General features: G+C 42.6%; 1 protein-coding gene across 1 annotated transcript; it reads left to right on the forward strand.

The window, feature by feature from the left end:
• The first annotated feature begins 1,359 nt into the window (after positions 1-1,359).
• gpr63 (G protein-coupled receptor 63) lies at positions 1,360-9,475 on the forward strand. The gene is made up of 2 exons (XM_068342530.1): positions 1,360-1,493; positions 4,577-9,475. Exon 2 carries the CDS (start codon positions 4,686-4,688, stop codon positions 5,907-5,909), a length of 1,224 nt encoding a protein of 407 aa, XP_068198631.1. The 5' UTR covers positions 1,360-1,493; positions 4,577-4,685; the 3' UTR covers positions 5,910-9,475.
• The last annotated feature ends 7,728 nt before the right edge of the window (positions 9,476-17,203 follow it).

The following is a 17,203-nucleotide window of genomic DNA, read 5'->3' on the forward strand; positions in this document are numbered from 1 at the left end:
CCTGCCTGGCAGTTCAAAACTCAGCATCCTTCTACCAATATATTCACTATCTCTCCTCTGGACATGTCCAAACCATCTCAGTCTGGCCTCTCTGACTTTATCTCCAGAACCTCTAACATGTGCTGTCCCTCTGATGTACTCATTCCTGATCCTATCCTTCCTGGTCACTCCCAGAGAGAACCTCAGCATCTTCATCTCTGCTACCTCCAGCTCTGTCTCCTGTCTTTTCCTCGGTGACACTGTCTCTAGACCAAACAACATCGCTGGTCTCACCACAGTTTTGTACACCTTTACTTTCCTTTTAGCTGAAACTCTTCTATCACACATCACACCTGACACTTTCCTCCACCCGTTCCATCCTGCCTGGACACGCTTCTTCACCTCTTTTCCACACTCTCCATTGCTCTGGACTGTTGACCCTAAGTACTTCAAATCCTCCACCTTCTTGATCTCTTCTCCCTGTAACCTCACTCTTCCACTTGGGTCCCTCTCATTCACACACATGTACTCTGTCTTACTGCGGCTAACCTTCATTCCTCTCCTTTCCAGGACAAACCTCCACCTCTCTAGCTTCTCCTCCACCTGTTCCCTGCTCTCACTGCAGATCACAATGTCATCTGCAAACATCATAGTCCATGGAGATTCCTGTCTAACCTCGTCTGTCAGCCTGTCCATCACCATAGCAACAAGAAGGGGCTCAGAGCTGATCCCTGATGCAGTCCCACCTCCACCTTGAACTCCTCTGTCACACCTACACACACCTCACCAGTGTCTTACAGTCCTCATACATGTCCTGCACCGCTCTAACATACTTCTCTGCCACTCCAGACTCCCCTTCCTGACACAACCCTCTGTATTTATCTGGGCTTGGGACCGGCACAATGAAGTCCAACTGGATGACACTAGTATGAAAATTCAAATTCAAGAACTTTATTTCAGACTCAAGAATCAGAAACAAAATCAAGGCATTAGAGACACAAAAAGAAATCCGTTATTTTATATGTAGACTGAAAGGTGGGTGTTTCATTTCGTTCTTACAGCAGTTTTATGACGTTCATGAGCCTTTAGATGTTCAATCACCCCCTGTGTGACTCTTATTTTGAAAGTCCTGACAGGAAGCAGGTCTTTATTCCCCCCAGCTGCCGCCTGCAGTGGGTAGTCCGGAGCAGCAGCAGTGTGTGTGTCCGTGGTGAGTGTGTCGGTGCTGGGTTCGGTGCTGGGGATGAGCCGCTGGTGTGTGACAGAAAGACCAGCCGGAACCCGGATCTAAACCGGATTAGCAGCGGCTGTGTGTGAACGCTGAACCGGAGCCGCCGAACGGGACCGTCTCGTCCGGTCGTGGAGGCGGGGGTGGGGTGGGGGGGCTCCAGGCCTGAGCTGTGATTTATCAGCGGCCTCATGAGGAAGGAGCATCAGGCGGAGGAGAACCCGCCGTGGACCCCCCCGCTGGAGATCTGAGCCGCATCGCCTCACAGTATGGGAGAAGGGAACAGGTAACCCCGTGTGTGTGTGTGTGGGGGGGGGGGGGGTCTGGTTCTAATGGGCTGTGAGAGAACTCCAGGACTCCGGTTGTTGTTTCCCTGCAGCAGTTGTGGTGGGGGGTCGAACCCCACCCTGAGTGAGGTCCCTGGATCAGATCTGACCCCAGGAGTCAGAACTGGAACACCACCCGACTGTTTGACCCTCATGTGGCTTTGACTCATTAAAATTAAAAAGAACAATTTTATGTGGAAATACCCCCCCTTTTCCATTTCTAAAGCAACTCTGAAATAAAATGTGAAGTATTTCTAATCTATTTTGTATTTTCCGCACTAATCACCTAAATCCTCTAATCATCAACAAAAGCTTCAGTTTTTTTGTGTTTCCTGAAAAATCTGAAATCTATTTAAATAAGATGTCGATATAAAATAAAAGAAGCGTAAGATTATGTCAGAATGATTAGGGTTTACTTTAAAAACAACAACAACTAATAAATGAGTATGTTGTGTAGACTCACTATTGGAACAGTCAGTGGTGAAATATATTCTTGTGAATCAGCTCAATAACCAGAACATTAAGACCAACTATCACCAGAGTCGATTGTGTGAAATCCACGTCTATATTTGTTCTCATACATGCAAACAGACGTGTAACCGTCCTTTACAGATGTTTGAGTCCCAAACATCTGGATCTCCTCTCTGGAGGCTGGGCTGCGTTTTAACCCCGTGGTGGTTTTAGTTTTGTCCCTTTTGTTTCAGTAAGAACAACAACAGGAGTGTGTTTCACCACAGCAACACCTCCTGCACAAACAGCACGCATCCTTCAGCGCTTTAACACCCTGGATCCTTCATTTTTAACACATCACGACAATTATTTCTTCCTTTGGCAGGGCAGCTTGAAGTAAATTGGGAATTCAGTTTTCTTATCCTTCCCTGATGGTTTTTCATGGCTGCTGTGCAGCACCGCTTGTCTGTTAAATAAACTTCCTCCTGAATCACAGTTCCTCTGTGGCTCTGCAGTTTTCTAGTACATAATTGCGTTGCCACACACAGTATTTGAACAATCCCCCCGTGTTTCCGAGCACCAAGTACCTGATCGTCTGCTGTTAAAGCAGGTTTACTTGATTGCTTGGAGGCTCAAGTGGCTATTCTAACATTTCCAGTCTCTGCACCATTAAAGGAACGCTGGGAAATTGGAATTCCCTTCCCTGCAGTAGCAGACTGATGTTTAGTAGTATTCTGAAGTACAAGCCACGAGTTCTTCACGTGAGGTGAATGGAACAGGAAGGAGGATGAGATGAAACCAGTTCCCCGGGTGCCCTCATTCAGCAGGTCTTCATTGTGAGGTGCTGCTGGGTAATTGCAGCACACAATAAGATCGTCATCAGCATATGAATAAAGCTTGTTGCTACTGCCAGCCTGTTTATCACCTCGCCTCAGCGCTGGCTCTCTCCGACTGCCTCGCTGACATGTGATAACATTATCTGTTGAATGGCTGCACCTCCACTCATTACGCCAACATCCAGCCTGTTAAAAATGGCTGCTTAACAGGCAAACAGGCAGCATTCTCATAGTAACTGCCCATAGTCATAATTGCTTGGTATTTTACGCCCACACAAAATAATAACAATAAAAAACAACATGATGAAAATACTTGATTTGGGTGAAAATTCATGTTTAATTGCATCAGTGATGCAGTGGAGTCCTACTGCGTCACATTTATTATTTGGTGTTCTGATTGTAAATGATGCCAGACAGTCTGAAATAACAGTGTCCAGTGTTTACTCAGGTGATAAGGTGTTTTATTGTGTGTTTGACTTGTCCCCAGTTGAACAGTGACTCCTGGTTCCTGCCAGCGGTTAAGAAAAGCACTTTAAATGGATTTGTTATCGCGTTTTAGACAAACATGAGAGATTCATTATTTCTTTTCAGAATGACATCTTCCAGTTGTGTTCTTTGTTGTTGTTGTGTTCTTCTGTTCATATTATGATCTAGTTCTGGTAAACATGTCTGCTGTCTCATTTTAAAGATATATGTCGCTTCAAACATGCCATCTCCATTTGGAAGTAAGACTTTATTTCACGTGAAAGCAGGCTGCAACGATGAACCTGAACGCACCGTTAAGGCTACAGCAGATGGCAGTGACTCATACGTTACAGGAAGTACCCCTCCATGCCAGTAGGCGGCAGTAGTCTGTACTTAGACTGCTCCGTCATCCAAAAAGCTGCTGATGAGATTGAGAGCCAATGGTGTGGCCTAGCTTAGCATAAACATTGGAGTAAGCTTGTTTCTTACCAGTGCTTAAAAAATACTCCTGTCTGCCAACTCTGAATAAGTTGCACCAACTAGTTGCTAGTTAGTTTCAACTACTTTGATAACTAGAAGCTACAAAGTACAATTTGTGTTTTTAAAGGAAATTGCACCAATTTTCAGTCACTGTAAGGGCTGCATGCTCCAAAGACTCTAGTCTGTGTTCACGAAGCTCCCATCTGTCTCTTCATTCATTGACAGTCTCGAAGTAAAGTATTAGGTTAAGTAAATCTAGAGATTTGAAGCTCTATTACCAAAGTACTAAAATGTGGAACCGATTGAACTAGCTGTGAAAATGTTCTGTAGGTAGGAGCAGTCAGTTATTGCAGTCAAGAAAGCGTCTGTAGACATTGTCCTCATTTGGTGAAGGCCTGAGCTGAGGAACAGTTTGTAACATGTAGGACTTTCATTACATCCTTCTTGCTTTGACTCTACTTGAACAAACTGATCAGCTTCTCTGAAGGGAGGAAAGATTCCGCATCCGTCTGTTAGAGCTGGAGATTCACACCAGGCCATTTTTAGCATCTGAAAACTAATGACTGAAGACTTGCGGGGTGTCAGGAATAATAATTTGCCTCGCTGCGGTCGACGGCAGGACTGAGGGAGATGCTGCTGGTGTGAATTAATTGGAGACATCAGATGTATCACCCTGAGTGGATAACAGGCTCACAGACTTCACTCCGTGGGGACGTTTGATGGAAGTGATGCTGGTTTCATCTGGTTTTGTGCTGTCCTTTCATGTCTGTTTTTACCTCTTTGCACTGACCACACTTTTGTGTGCATTCTAGGGTGGAGCAGCCATGAGGACACCTCCAGGTTTGGCTGAGATGGGGACGTTTTCAGGACCTCGTGAACCGTGAGCCCAGCAGCAACAATGCCTGCTGCCCCTGGGGAAGAATGGGTCAATCCACTGCTTTTTCCCTTCCAGCGGCGGGGGACACTAAAATCAGGCTCGTCACGGGGCTGCTGAACATTTCCGAGAGTCCGTTGATGGATAACATCTCCATGGCGAATGTTTCCCTGGGCCCCCGGTTGCTCCCAGAGCCGCCCGTGCCGACGGGCGAGGCCACAGAGACCCTGCGAGGGGTGGGCCTTCCTCTGCAGATCTTCTTCTGCTTCGTCATGGTGGTCATCCTGCTCCTGGCTCTGCTGGGGAACGTGGTGGTGTGCCTGATGGTGTACCAGAGGTCCGCCATGCGCTCGGCCATCAACATCCTCCTGGCCAGCTTGGCATTCGCAGACATGATGCTAGCCATCCTGAACATGCCATTCGCTCTGGTCACCGTCATTACCACCAGGTGGATTTTCGGAGACGCCTTCTGTCGCGTGTCGGCCATGTTGTTCTGGTTCTTTGTGATGGAGGGCGTGGCTGTACTGCTTATAATAAGCATAGATCGTTTTCTTATTATTGTCCAGAAGCAAGACAAACTGAGCCCACATCGAGCCAAAGTGCTGATCGTGCTCACGTGGGGACTTGCGTTCATCTTCTCTTTGCCCCTGGCTCTCAGTTCCCCTCCCCTGCAGATCCCTCCCAGGGCCCCCCAGTGTGTGTTCGGCTACAGCCTCGACCCCGGTTACCACACCTACGTGTTGGTGCTGATGCTGGTCTTCTTCTTCATCCCTTTCATGGTCATGCTGTACACCTTCATGGGGATCCTGAACACCATCCGCCACAACGCCATCCGCATCCACAGCCACTCAGACAGCATCTGTCTGAGCCAGGCCAGCAAGCTGGGCCTGCTCAGCCTCCAGAGACCCTTCCAGATGAACATCGACATGAGCTTCAAGACCCGTGCCTTCACCACCATCCTCATCCTCTTCTCAGTGTTTACAATGTGCTGGGGACCCTTCACTGCCTACAGTCTGGTCGCTACCTTCAGCGACGACTTCTACCACAAAGAAAGCTTTTTTCAAATCAGCACGTGGGTTCTGTGGTTGTGCTACCTCAAGTCAGCCCTCAATCCTCTCATTTACTACTGGAGGATCAAGAAGTTCCGCGACGCCTGCCTTGATCTTATGCCCAAGTACTTCAAGTTTCTTCCTCAGCTGCTAGGCAACACCAAGAGGCGAATACAGCCGAGTGCAGTGTATGTGTGTGGAGAGCATCGTTCAGCGGTCTAAAGGACCAATCCACCCACAATCACTAGAAGACGGCTAAATCATGTCTTTGCATAACATTTTGCAGATCTGGGCCTGTTTTTTTGTTTGGTGGTATATATATTAGCAGATGTTAAGAAAAAAACAACAGTGGGAGCATGTTGCTGTAGGCGCCAGCAAGAAAATGAAATGCATTCCGCAAAGTTCAGTTTGTGCCAAGGTTGGACATTCCATCATGTGATGGAAGCTGAAGGCTGAAAATATCTAGTGAGATATCCTGAGTTTAGAATGTTTTTCCCACAAACACCTGGTTCTGTTTGGTCACAAATATGAATTTATCCAGACTGAGACTAGAGCAACACACAACCCAGGTTCCAAAAAGATGGGCTGCTCTGTAAAATATACAGTGTGATCATCTTCTGATGCTTTTTAATGAACTATATCAAAAAATGGTCCATTTAATATGTTCCAGGACCACGTAATTGATATTTACATCCCGTGAAGCGGTGATGTATTGTCAGTGTTCGTCCACCAAATATCTTCACAACCGTTGCAGATAGAAAGCTTAAACAAAAAGCACATTACTCATTAGGGGATGAAGATGAGATGATGACGTTGACCTTTAGAAAACTAGTACAAGGTCAAGTTTAAACGTATGTAAATTTTTTGCACATATCATGAACTGGATAAGACAGAAAGATGAAACAAAAGGCGTTATATTCAGGGAGGCAAGGGGAGGAAAATTCGATCACAATCTTGACCTTGAAAAACTAGGTCAAGGTCACACTTTCTCTTTTATACCTTTTTAGTACACATTTCTGCAACCTGATGAGATGTAATCACAAAACAAAAAGCAACATTTTCAGGAAGCCAGAGGCACAAAATGTGATGATGACCTTCACCTTTGGAAAACTAGGTCAATGTCACCTACTTTTGTATCTTTTAGGGTGCAAAATTGTCGCGGGATGCTGCGGTCTCAGACTGCCTCGTTGTTATTGTGAAAAGGGTAACAAGTTGGGACAAGGAACATTACTGAAGGCTCATAATAAATAATTTAAAAATAGATATCATCAACAAACATGACGGTTAATAAGAAGATGATAAATGAAATGTGTGCAGGTTGAGCCAGTGGCCAGTTAGTTAGAAACAATTCTCAGTAATGGTGAATGTTTAGTTTTAACTCGTTTCATGTCTATTTTCTATACGTCTTTAATTTTTATAAATAAGCATTTCAAACAGCCTGTAACCGGATTTTGGGGTCAGAGCATTTCTTCTCTGACCGTTAATAGCAGTATGTGCTACATATTTGTTTGCCTCTGCTTCGTTGGATATCATGAAATCAGAGTAGACTGGTTTGCCTTCCATTTTCTTGCTGGAGCCTGAAGTGCTGAATCTCCCACAGTGTTTTAATACAGTTAACGACAGGAGTTCAACCACAGTCAGGGTGTGTGTGAACGAGGTCATTGTAATCGGAAAATCGAGTGTGTGAAAGACGGATTATCTCCTGACATTCGCCTCGCTTTCTTAAAAAGTAAAATCATGTTTAGACCAGTCTGAGGTCACCTTTTCAGAACTTGAATCTTAATATATTAGTTTTACCTCGTCTGATAGACCAGTGGTCCCCAACCCCCAGGTCGTGGACCGGTACCGTTCCGTGTGTCAGTCGGTACCGGGTCACACAGAAAGAATCCAGAACTTCCATTATTTCTGTTTAATTTCTGATCTGATTCTGAACGATGTTTTAAATGAGTGGATTCTCTCCTCCACATCTGTCCATGAGTCACTCTTGACGCTTGTGGAGATGCTTGCCTCGGTCACATGACTACCTTCTGAAAGGGGCCGCTAAACACAGAAATGGTTAATCCCTAGATTGAAATTCCGAAGCTAGCAAAACCAACAAAAAACAAAGGCGAGGTCACGAGGATGCTGCTAAGTTGAAACACATTGGATTCACGTTACTATATGTGGAAAAAACAGTTTTTATGCTGTTGGTTTTATTTTGTTGTATTCATCCACCAGACCTTAAAGGACGGTCCGTGTGGACGTTAAACCGGTCTATGGTGTAGAACAGGTTGGGGACTGCTGGTTTAGAGAACACTGGATGTCCAGGTTCCTTCCAGGATGAAGGTTCATTCAGATGTGGGGTGAGTTCACAAAGAATAAACTGCATCATGAGGGCTCATCACTAACAGAGCTTTGTGACGTCACCAAATGTTGATGTCCTCTAGCTTATCTAATGTCCAGCTAACGGTCATCTGCACAACAACCTCAAAGAGAAGTGACCAATAATAATCAATTACATCCTCATTAAATTAAAGGACTGTCATGTTTGAGTATATTCTTAGGGTTGTGAAGGTGGTAGAAGAGGTTTCAGTGTGCTTAGTGTTTCCTACCATCATCGAGATGTGGATGCTTTAAAATATCTAGAATGAACTGTCAGTGGCATTTTTGTCAATTATTTGGAGCAGAAGGATGGCTGCTGGGAAATGTGTGGATCACAGTACCTGGACTAAGCTCAAAATAATCGTTAGGAATAATTAAATGTTAATGACATCAGTGGCAGAACAATGAGTGTCTCTATGCCGTTTATGCACCAGGTACAGCAGCTCAACTTCCTTAAATCCATAAATCTACCAAAGGGATCTACTGGGAGATGAAGGTCACACATACTCCAGGTTCAGGGGGTTGAGTTATTCACAATATTACTTTAAAGACTCTATAAATATCTATAAACTATAAATATCACCATGGACGTCCTCACTTGCAATCATTTCTTTGTTTCAGGGTCAGTAATTGCCATCAGCATCCATTTCTTTCACCCCTTCCAGAGGTTTCCTCTTGATGTGTGCAGTTTAACTGTTCTCTTGTGAATTTGCCCCACGGTTACAAGAAGAAGGTACAGCATCCTGTAGTGGGACCCCTGGGAGTCCTTGTCTTTGAACGGCTTCTGTTATATAAAAACCATAGCAGAAAAAAATCCTTTCTACAGGTGGAAACACGGATCTCCACCAGCAGACGCTCCAGACAGAACAAACAGCAGATGAAATGCTTTATCAATCCGGTCGACAGGTTATCAATCTATCCAAACGTGATGACGGCCTTCAGTGCTTGATTCTAAAAACACAACCTTTAATAAGTGTGTTGTTCTTCTGCCATCATGTACAGGTAGAGGTCCTTACGGTCCACACTGAGGGTCAACCACTGTCTTATTTAATAGAGGAGGTGAGGTGTGACTGAAGGAACATTCATTAACCTGCTTCATGAATGCTCTGGTTGTCACACGCTGTGACAGGAAACGGGTTTTGAACTACAGGCGCCACTCGGTTCCAACTGGTCGGATGCATTTTCTTCCCTAGAGCCTCACCTTGTGGAGGAAGGACTGCATTTATAGCCGCGTAGGACTTGTTGTTGGAGGCGTGTAAATTAACAGCTATCGGTTTGAAACGTGGCCACCACACGCGTGAACATGTTTATTTCTATTTCAATGTGTTGGATGTGCCTATTGAATAGTCCAGTGGCCAGTCAGAATGCTGCTATATCTGGTGAAATGTGCAATTTCAGTGTACTGTACTGTTGAATGTAATAAAGAATTAGGCATTTCTTACCTTGGTAAACTGTGTCTGATGGGTTTTCATTTAATGGGTCATTGCAGGATTAACATCTGGATTAAAAAGTTCTTATTTTATCTTATTCAGGTCCTCCACTGGTGAACATTTGAATAAATTACTTGTTTTTTTTATTTTTTAGAGAAGCTGGTTAAATGTTAAGACACGGATTTTGGTCCCAGATCGTTTTTTAACTTTCTTCTCACCTTTATGAGGCCTTTTTTAAACAAGTCTAGATGTTTGCTCTACATTTTCTGTACTTGAAACTCATTTCAGTTCTTACTCAACTGTGCCTCTGATGGAGGCTGTTAGACATGCCTGTCCATGGCCCTTCACACCAGTAACCGTCCCACATCACATTGTTCTTAACATGTTCTGTAATGAGTCACATTTACTTCTGTGGCTTTGCTTTTATTTGAATCTCACTTCAGTGATAAATGAAGTTTCTAATTAATTGATTTCCACTAGCTGTGAATAACGGCAAGTTAGATCCAACATCCACCCGTCTGCAGCCGCCTTGTGTGTCACAGGTCTTCATTTCATCACACTGACACGTTATAGGCCACACCTTCACATGTGATGACAATCAGACAGGATGAACCATCACGTGACCTTAAAGCAGATTGAAACTACATGTAAACATATTGTTAAAGTAGCTTAAACAATGTTAAAGATATTTGCATTGGAGAAGGTTTAACTTGTAAAAGTTTAGGTCAGATTGTGTGTGTGTGTGTGTGTGTGTGTGTTATACCAGGTTTATTGCACACTTCAATACAGGTGAGCACTATAAGCTCACCTGTATTGAACACACAATTTGATGTTTCTGTTATCACATTTATCACCACCATGAATAACAGAATTAGTGCTGTTTTAAAAAGCGATTTTAAACTGTTAGGTTGAAGTATTTTAATATGTTTGGCTCATGATTCAAAGTGTTTATTGTTATATGTACAGTATGGAGACGTTTCCCGATACAATGAAATTCCTACTTTGCTGTACGAAGAGCGCCAAAATATATAAAGAAATCTAAAAAAAAAATTAAAAAAATTTACAACAGAACAAATCACATAATATAAAAGCACTAAACAAATAGCAAGAAGAAACAGTACAATGTACTGTGCACATGTGAGCAGTGGCAGTATTAAGAAAACAATATTTGGTGACTTTTAGGCAACAAGAAAGAAATCAAATGAAATTATTTTAGTGTTAAAATCCTTTGAAGGGTTGTTTAAGTCATGATGTCGTTAAACAAAAGGTGTTTTCACCAGTTTTACATCAGAACATGGTGAAGCGACGCTAACAGAAGTTAGCCAGCAGACATTTGGATGGCACACGTCTGTGGGGACCTCCATATATGATAACAGTCACCTGTGACTCACATGTTGGTGGGGTTGTGTTATATAAGCGGTGTCTCATATGTAAAGCGTCTCATTGGAGGGTTCAGTGTTGGTCTGTGTTAATTATCCTCCTCGCGGTGCGTCTCCTCGTTCCACCCAGGGACTCGGCTTCCTGTCGTTGTCTCTGCTGATTGGCGACGTGAGGGCGACACGAGCACGCTGTCGCCCTCAACAAGTCACAGTGTCATCACCGTGAATGTGTGCCTTGTATATTACCAGGGGGATTGTCAGCAAGAGAACCTGAACAACCGCCGATGGGCCGCGGACCCCCAGGGGCTCCACTCAGGAAACTGTACCTGTGTTGTCATGTTGCAAATCCTGGTTCATTGGTCCACGTGACACGTTAAGGTATCTGTGGTGTAAATTATGACACCAGAGAGGTGAGCAGATGAAGATGCTGATAGCATCCAGAGAAGGTCACAGGTGTTTAAGTCAATAGGAGACCGCTGTGACCTCTGTGACCTTCAGCAGCTGGTCAGACACAGATTTTAGCAGCTTGGCTTGTGCCAGCATTGTGATTAAAGAGGATGGTGTTCTTAATCAGCTTCCTCCCAGGGATTTATTATGCAGCGGGCGGTGAGTAATGTGCGTGCCCGGAGCTTTGAAGCTCCCTTTAATCATCGCACTGAAGACTCACTAAGCAACGGGAAGCTGCACAGGTCTCAGGAGGACATGTGTGACGTTCACCTGAGGAGAGAGGAGGAAGTCAGCGCTCCGTCTGCCTCTGTTGTTTCACTGGAGTTGAACAGTACTTAATATCGATGGCTGCAGTTTCATACCAGAGTCTCTACAGCAACACATATATTTTAAAAAAAAAAGATTCAATATTGAAATAAGTTCCAATTGCTAAAAAATGCACATAAATATTCCACAAAAAAAATAAGTGGTGTTAGTGTTGAATGACTGATGGTGTGCAGCGATCATTAACGGTGGAGACACAGAAGACACGAGTCGCTACAGTTCATGTTATCATGTTATATGAAGCCTACGAGGTGCTGGTGGAGGAATGAGAAGGTGGTTATATAGTTATTTAGTTACCATGGTTTCTGTTCACTGTGGCGACTGGAACATCTGTTCACAGGTCATGATGGAACTGAGTGTTTCTACTTCTCTACATTTTTTCTGCTGCTATTTTTTCTCCCAGCGTTGCTTCAAACATGCAAACAACACGTGGAGTGGTGGCGTGTTCTGAAATCCGTGGTGATGTCCTGTGGTAGAGGACAGCAGAGGAAGAGTTTTGCTGAAACTCCTGTTGCTTTGCTTCACCTCCACATGTGTTAGTTTTCCAACTCGTCACTGGAACCATCATCATGTGTTTCTCCTTCCAGCAGTTACCCTGAGATGCTTTGATTTCAAGGCTGAAACAAATGTGAAGTGCTTTATCTCTGCATTCTTTTATCACACTATAGCACATTGAACACGATTGCTCTGAGAATGGGATGATGGGCAGTCTGTGTCTGCTGCATTAAAATTCAGTTTCAGTTTATGACATTAAATTAACCTGATGTCTCCACACTGACCTACACAGAGTCACACAGTACCAGTTTCATCACCATTCAAACATCAAACTCAAACCCTCTGCGGTTCTCTGACAGCAGGTCATTGGTGCTCACAGGTTGTGAAGCTGTTATTCCAACAGGAACAAGCACTGGGATGTCTTGTAACCTCATGAGTTTCTTCTGAGACTCGCATTTTCCTCTTAGTGGACTTAGTGTTATTGGTCTCTGACACACAGATGCTGATATCCTGAAGTTTGTGGTCTGCAGTGATGCATGCAGTCATTCAGTATTCCATTGTAAGGCTGCAGGTTACAAAGGTTACATGATGGTGTGCTTATGAACAGAAAAGGGATGCAACAACAACAACAACAACAACAACAATAATAACTATTATTATTATTTATTATAATATTAATAACAACAACAACAACAACAACAGCAATAACAATAATAACTATCATTATTATTTATAATAATAATAACAATAATAACTATTATTATTATTATTTATACTAATAATAACACCAACAACAATAATAACAATAATAACTATCATTATTATTTATAAAAATAATAAAAATAATAACTATTATTATTTATAATGATAATAATAATAATGGTAATAATGGTAATAATGATAATAATAATAATAATAATAATAATAATAATAATAATAATAATAATAATAATAATAATAATAATAATAATAATAATGATCTTTCCATGGGAGACGTGACAAAAGTTAAAAAATTACGTAAGTGAATTAATTTGTCTCCAGCCTAAACTGTAGATAATATTCCCAGTTCTGTATTTTAATCTCACAAGAAATTAAATTTTATTTTTTAATATAGTACATAAAATATGTCACCGTCTCGTCTTCAGCAGCTTCTTCCACATTGTGGGTCACGGGGGTTGCTACAGGCTAATAATATGATATTATATGTTTTTGTTCTGATTTATTGTACAGTCACATGTACAGTAATGGTTTACTAGTGATTTTGTGATTCCAATATTTTTCTGGTGGACAGAAGTAAAGTGGAGTAAAATCTGTAAACGTAATTTTCATTTTTTTTTGAAAATCAATAATCGAGATCAAAATTACAATCTGCCTGTACAACAACATATAAACTAAATTATCTTATCTATTTCCGTACCACGCTCTATTTTCATTTTATTCTCAGTATATTTATATACCTGAGCTGTAGAATGTCTGATGATCTGAAACCATCTTAACATGAATGTTTCTGACCTAAAGCTTTACCCAGCGTTTCTTAATGTGCTCCAGGTGTGTGTAGAGGTTCCGTCTTCATCCACCACGGTGTGTATTGCGTGTGTAGATGCGTCTATTGTCCTGTAGGCTAAGGGAATGTGGGTGGTTATATTTGGTGTCAGTATATTGTACTGCTGTGATTCACATTGTGAGCGTGGGAGGTTCTGTTTTTAAATCTATATTTTCGTATGAGGTTTCTCATTTGACATCTCTCACTTGCCAAACCTGGAGGTAAAAAAAAGCCAAGAAAGGAAAATAATCTGAGGAGCTGCTTGTTTCCATGGAGATGTGGAGTATGCGCCTGTGTGTATGGTGACCTCACATCTACACATCCTCCTCACCAGCCTCGTCTTCTGCCGGGATGCAGACAGCGTCTGTCTCCACGCAGCACGTGGACCAGTCACATGTCAGGACGGGCTGGAACGAGGACTCAGAATGTCACCCCTCACCGGGGCAGATTTCATTCACAGAGGATGATGATGAGCTGACTTCATCTTTAACCCAACTACTGGTCACGGAAGGTTCCAGACAGGGATGGGGTTTGAACCATCCTCATTGTGGGATGTTAACGGCTCAGAGTTGAAACAGAGTCTTGTTCCACAGAAGAAGTTATTCTGATGGTGCAGTTTCCATCTTTAATGGTGTCTGTGTGTGTGTGTGTGTGTGTGTGTGTGTGTGTGTGTGTGTGTGTGTGTGTGGGAGGGGGTAATATGGTGTGGATCCAAATATGGGACTCCATCAGATTTAACGGTTTGGTTGTCACAAATCCAGTACCTTTATGACCCCCAGGGGGAACAGGAGGGATGTTGGGTTTTGGTGCAGAGGTCTCTTTCCAAGTGTGTGTGTGTGTGTGTGTGTGTGTGTGTGTGTGTGTGTGTGTGTGTGTGTGTGTGTGTGTGTGTGTGTGTGTGTGTGTGTGTGTGTGTGTTGTTGTTGTTGTTGTTGTGTGGCTAAGAAGCAATTCTTGTGCTACAGATCTCAGGAATACAAACCCTCTCAGATGAAGAAACTCTGAAGTATAATTTCTAAATGGTCTGACTAGTGATTAATTTGTCATCGTGAGTGAAAAATCTAAATTTATAATCTTGTCATATTTACTGTTTTTTCTTGTGCCTTTCAGACAGAAAAGTGTGTGTGTGTGTGTGTGTGTGTGTGTGTGTGTGTGTGTGTGTGTGTGTGTGTGTGTGTGTGTGTGTGTGTGTGTGTGTGTGTGTGTGTGTGTGTGTGTGTGTGTGTGGGTCTGGGGTGTCACTCCAGCTGTATTGACGTCAGGATGGGAGATATATAGAAACACTCAACATGTAATTCAAAATCTATTTCCCACAGTGTGAGGAGAGAGGTGAAGGAGTGGGGGAGAGGACAGGAGGGACAGAATAGTGGGGAATCTGGTGACCCCCCCCCCCCCCAGACTCAAATAAATCAGCGTAGACATGACGTCATTTATAACAGTTTAAAATGTGCTTTTGTTAAATTACATGTTCAAAGCAACTTTATATTCATTTTAGAAATGTTTTTTTAAAATATATAGTTGGTGCCTCCTTTAAACAACTTCTCCATGTTTAACAAGTTGATCTTGATTTTTTTTATTAAGAATTTTTTTTAATGAATGAAACAACACCAAACTTTTTTGTGCTTTTTGTTAATTTGCCATTCTGGTAAAATATTTATCTTATACTTAAGAATAAGAATAAGAATACCTTTCAGTGGGGAAATTTGCTTGTTTCTGTTTCCTCCTGCTTCCTGCTCACATAAAGTATAAAAATAAAACAGATGTGGGCTAAATCTTTATTTGGTCAATCACTATTAGAATTGACTCAATTGTAAACTCTGACGACACAACGCCTGGATAAATTCACCGAATCTGTGAAAATAAAAGAAAATCTGGAGAGGCGACACACAAAGCTGGACAGATTTTTTACTGCAGTCCAGTAACTACACTTCCTTTAGAGCCACAGTTTCTAATTACTTGTATTTTATATAAAACACGTGTGATTAATGAACCCATTCTTTACAATAAACAAGAGCCCGAGGAAACGTCTCTGGGGTTCTTAAATGTAGTTAAAAGAAAATTTGTCTAATAAAATCGGGCTGGTGAACACTAAATAATATATGTCATCACTCCTGGTATTAATGTGCAATATTTTAAAGAAATAATGCAGTTAGTAAAATGTGCTTCAAAGACATCCTGGAATATTATTTATATTTGGAAGAGAAGTTATTGATCACTTTGATCACTGATTCTATGAACCAAAGGACGTTCCAGCGGATACACCAGATATTCCCCTCAGGAATGTTTGTCCTCATCATTTACACTGGATTTAAATTGTGTGTGTGTGTGTGTGTGTGTGTGTGTGTGTGTGTGTGTGTGTTACACTTATCTCCAACCCACTGATCAGAGGATCTGATTATTGATTGTCCTCAGAGGGAATTTATCCTCTTTGTCTTCTCTCCTTTGGTTTAAAGTGTTTGAATTATTCATCCTGTCTGATTGTTTTCTGTTCTCAGGAGCCGGCAGACGTCTTCATCTTCATCTTCATCTTCATCTGAGCCTCATCTGGACTCATTCACACTGAATCCATCAGACATCGTGACCCCTCCCCATAATCACCACTTATAGATTCACTCCTCCTGCTTTCTGTGTCCTCAAATCAAGCACGGTGTGTGTGTGTGTGTGTTTGTGTGTGTGTGACCTCCTTCCAGCCTCATTAGACGCCCCGTTATCAGATCTTATCTACCCCAGAAGAGGTGTTGGGGGTAAATGTGCTGCATGTAATCAGATACGTGGTCATGTGGACGTCACCAATAGAGACACATCAACACATTATAGGACGGGGGGTGGATCTGAGAGTCATTGTACCCCCTGGTGGCACGGGGCACGAAGGAGGACCTCAGCCTCTCTGTGGGGGCTTTGTGTGACAGCAGTCTGTCGCTGAAGGTGCTCGTCTGCTGGGGGAAGGTGGTGTGTGTGTGTGTGGGGGGGGGGCTGGTGTTGTTCATGATAGCCTTAACTTTAGACATGGTCCTGCTCTCCAGAAGAGTCTCCACAGAGTCCAGGCTCAGACCAACCACTGAGCCCGCTCTGCTCAAACTCATCTTCACTGGGGGCCACATCAGCATAACAGCTGTCCTCAAAGGGCCAGATGTAACTAATGTAACTGAATGTAACCCAATGTAATGTAACATAAATATAAACACTTAATGTTAAATAACTGAATTTATTTCTTATTCTAGTTGAATAGAAAAAGAACACGTTTCTCTGTTCTAACATAAATCTTTTGTCAGGTTATTAAACCCACTGAACTCCATCAATCAAGGATCAAACTATCAATGAATAAAGAAAAATAACATCGAACACAAGTTAAGACGTTAACTTTGTTCACAACGTTTTTGTCAGTTAAAATGGGTTTAATTACTGCATTGTGGGAAATGTAGTTTTGGTTCAAAGCACACTTTTGCCACACTTATTTTTAGACACTCTGACCTTTTATACTCTCGCGGGCCATGTTTGGCCCCCGGGCCTTGAGTTTGACACGTGGTCTAAATGGTT

The sequence above is a fragment of the Antennarius striatus genome, chromosome 19 (assembly GCF_040054535.1).
Source record: "Antennarius striatus isolate MH-2024 chromosome 19, ASM4005453v1, whole genome shotgun sequence".
NCBI lineage: Eukaryota > Metazoa > Chordata > Actinopteri > Lophiiformes > Antennariidae > Antennarius > Antennarius striatus.

Coding starts and splice junctions, on each gene's coding strand:
- gpr63 (XM_068342530.1), top strand. CDS start 4,686: ATGGGTCAATCCACTGCTTTTTCCCTTCCAGCGGCGGGGGACACTAAA.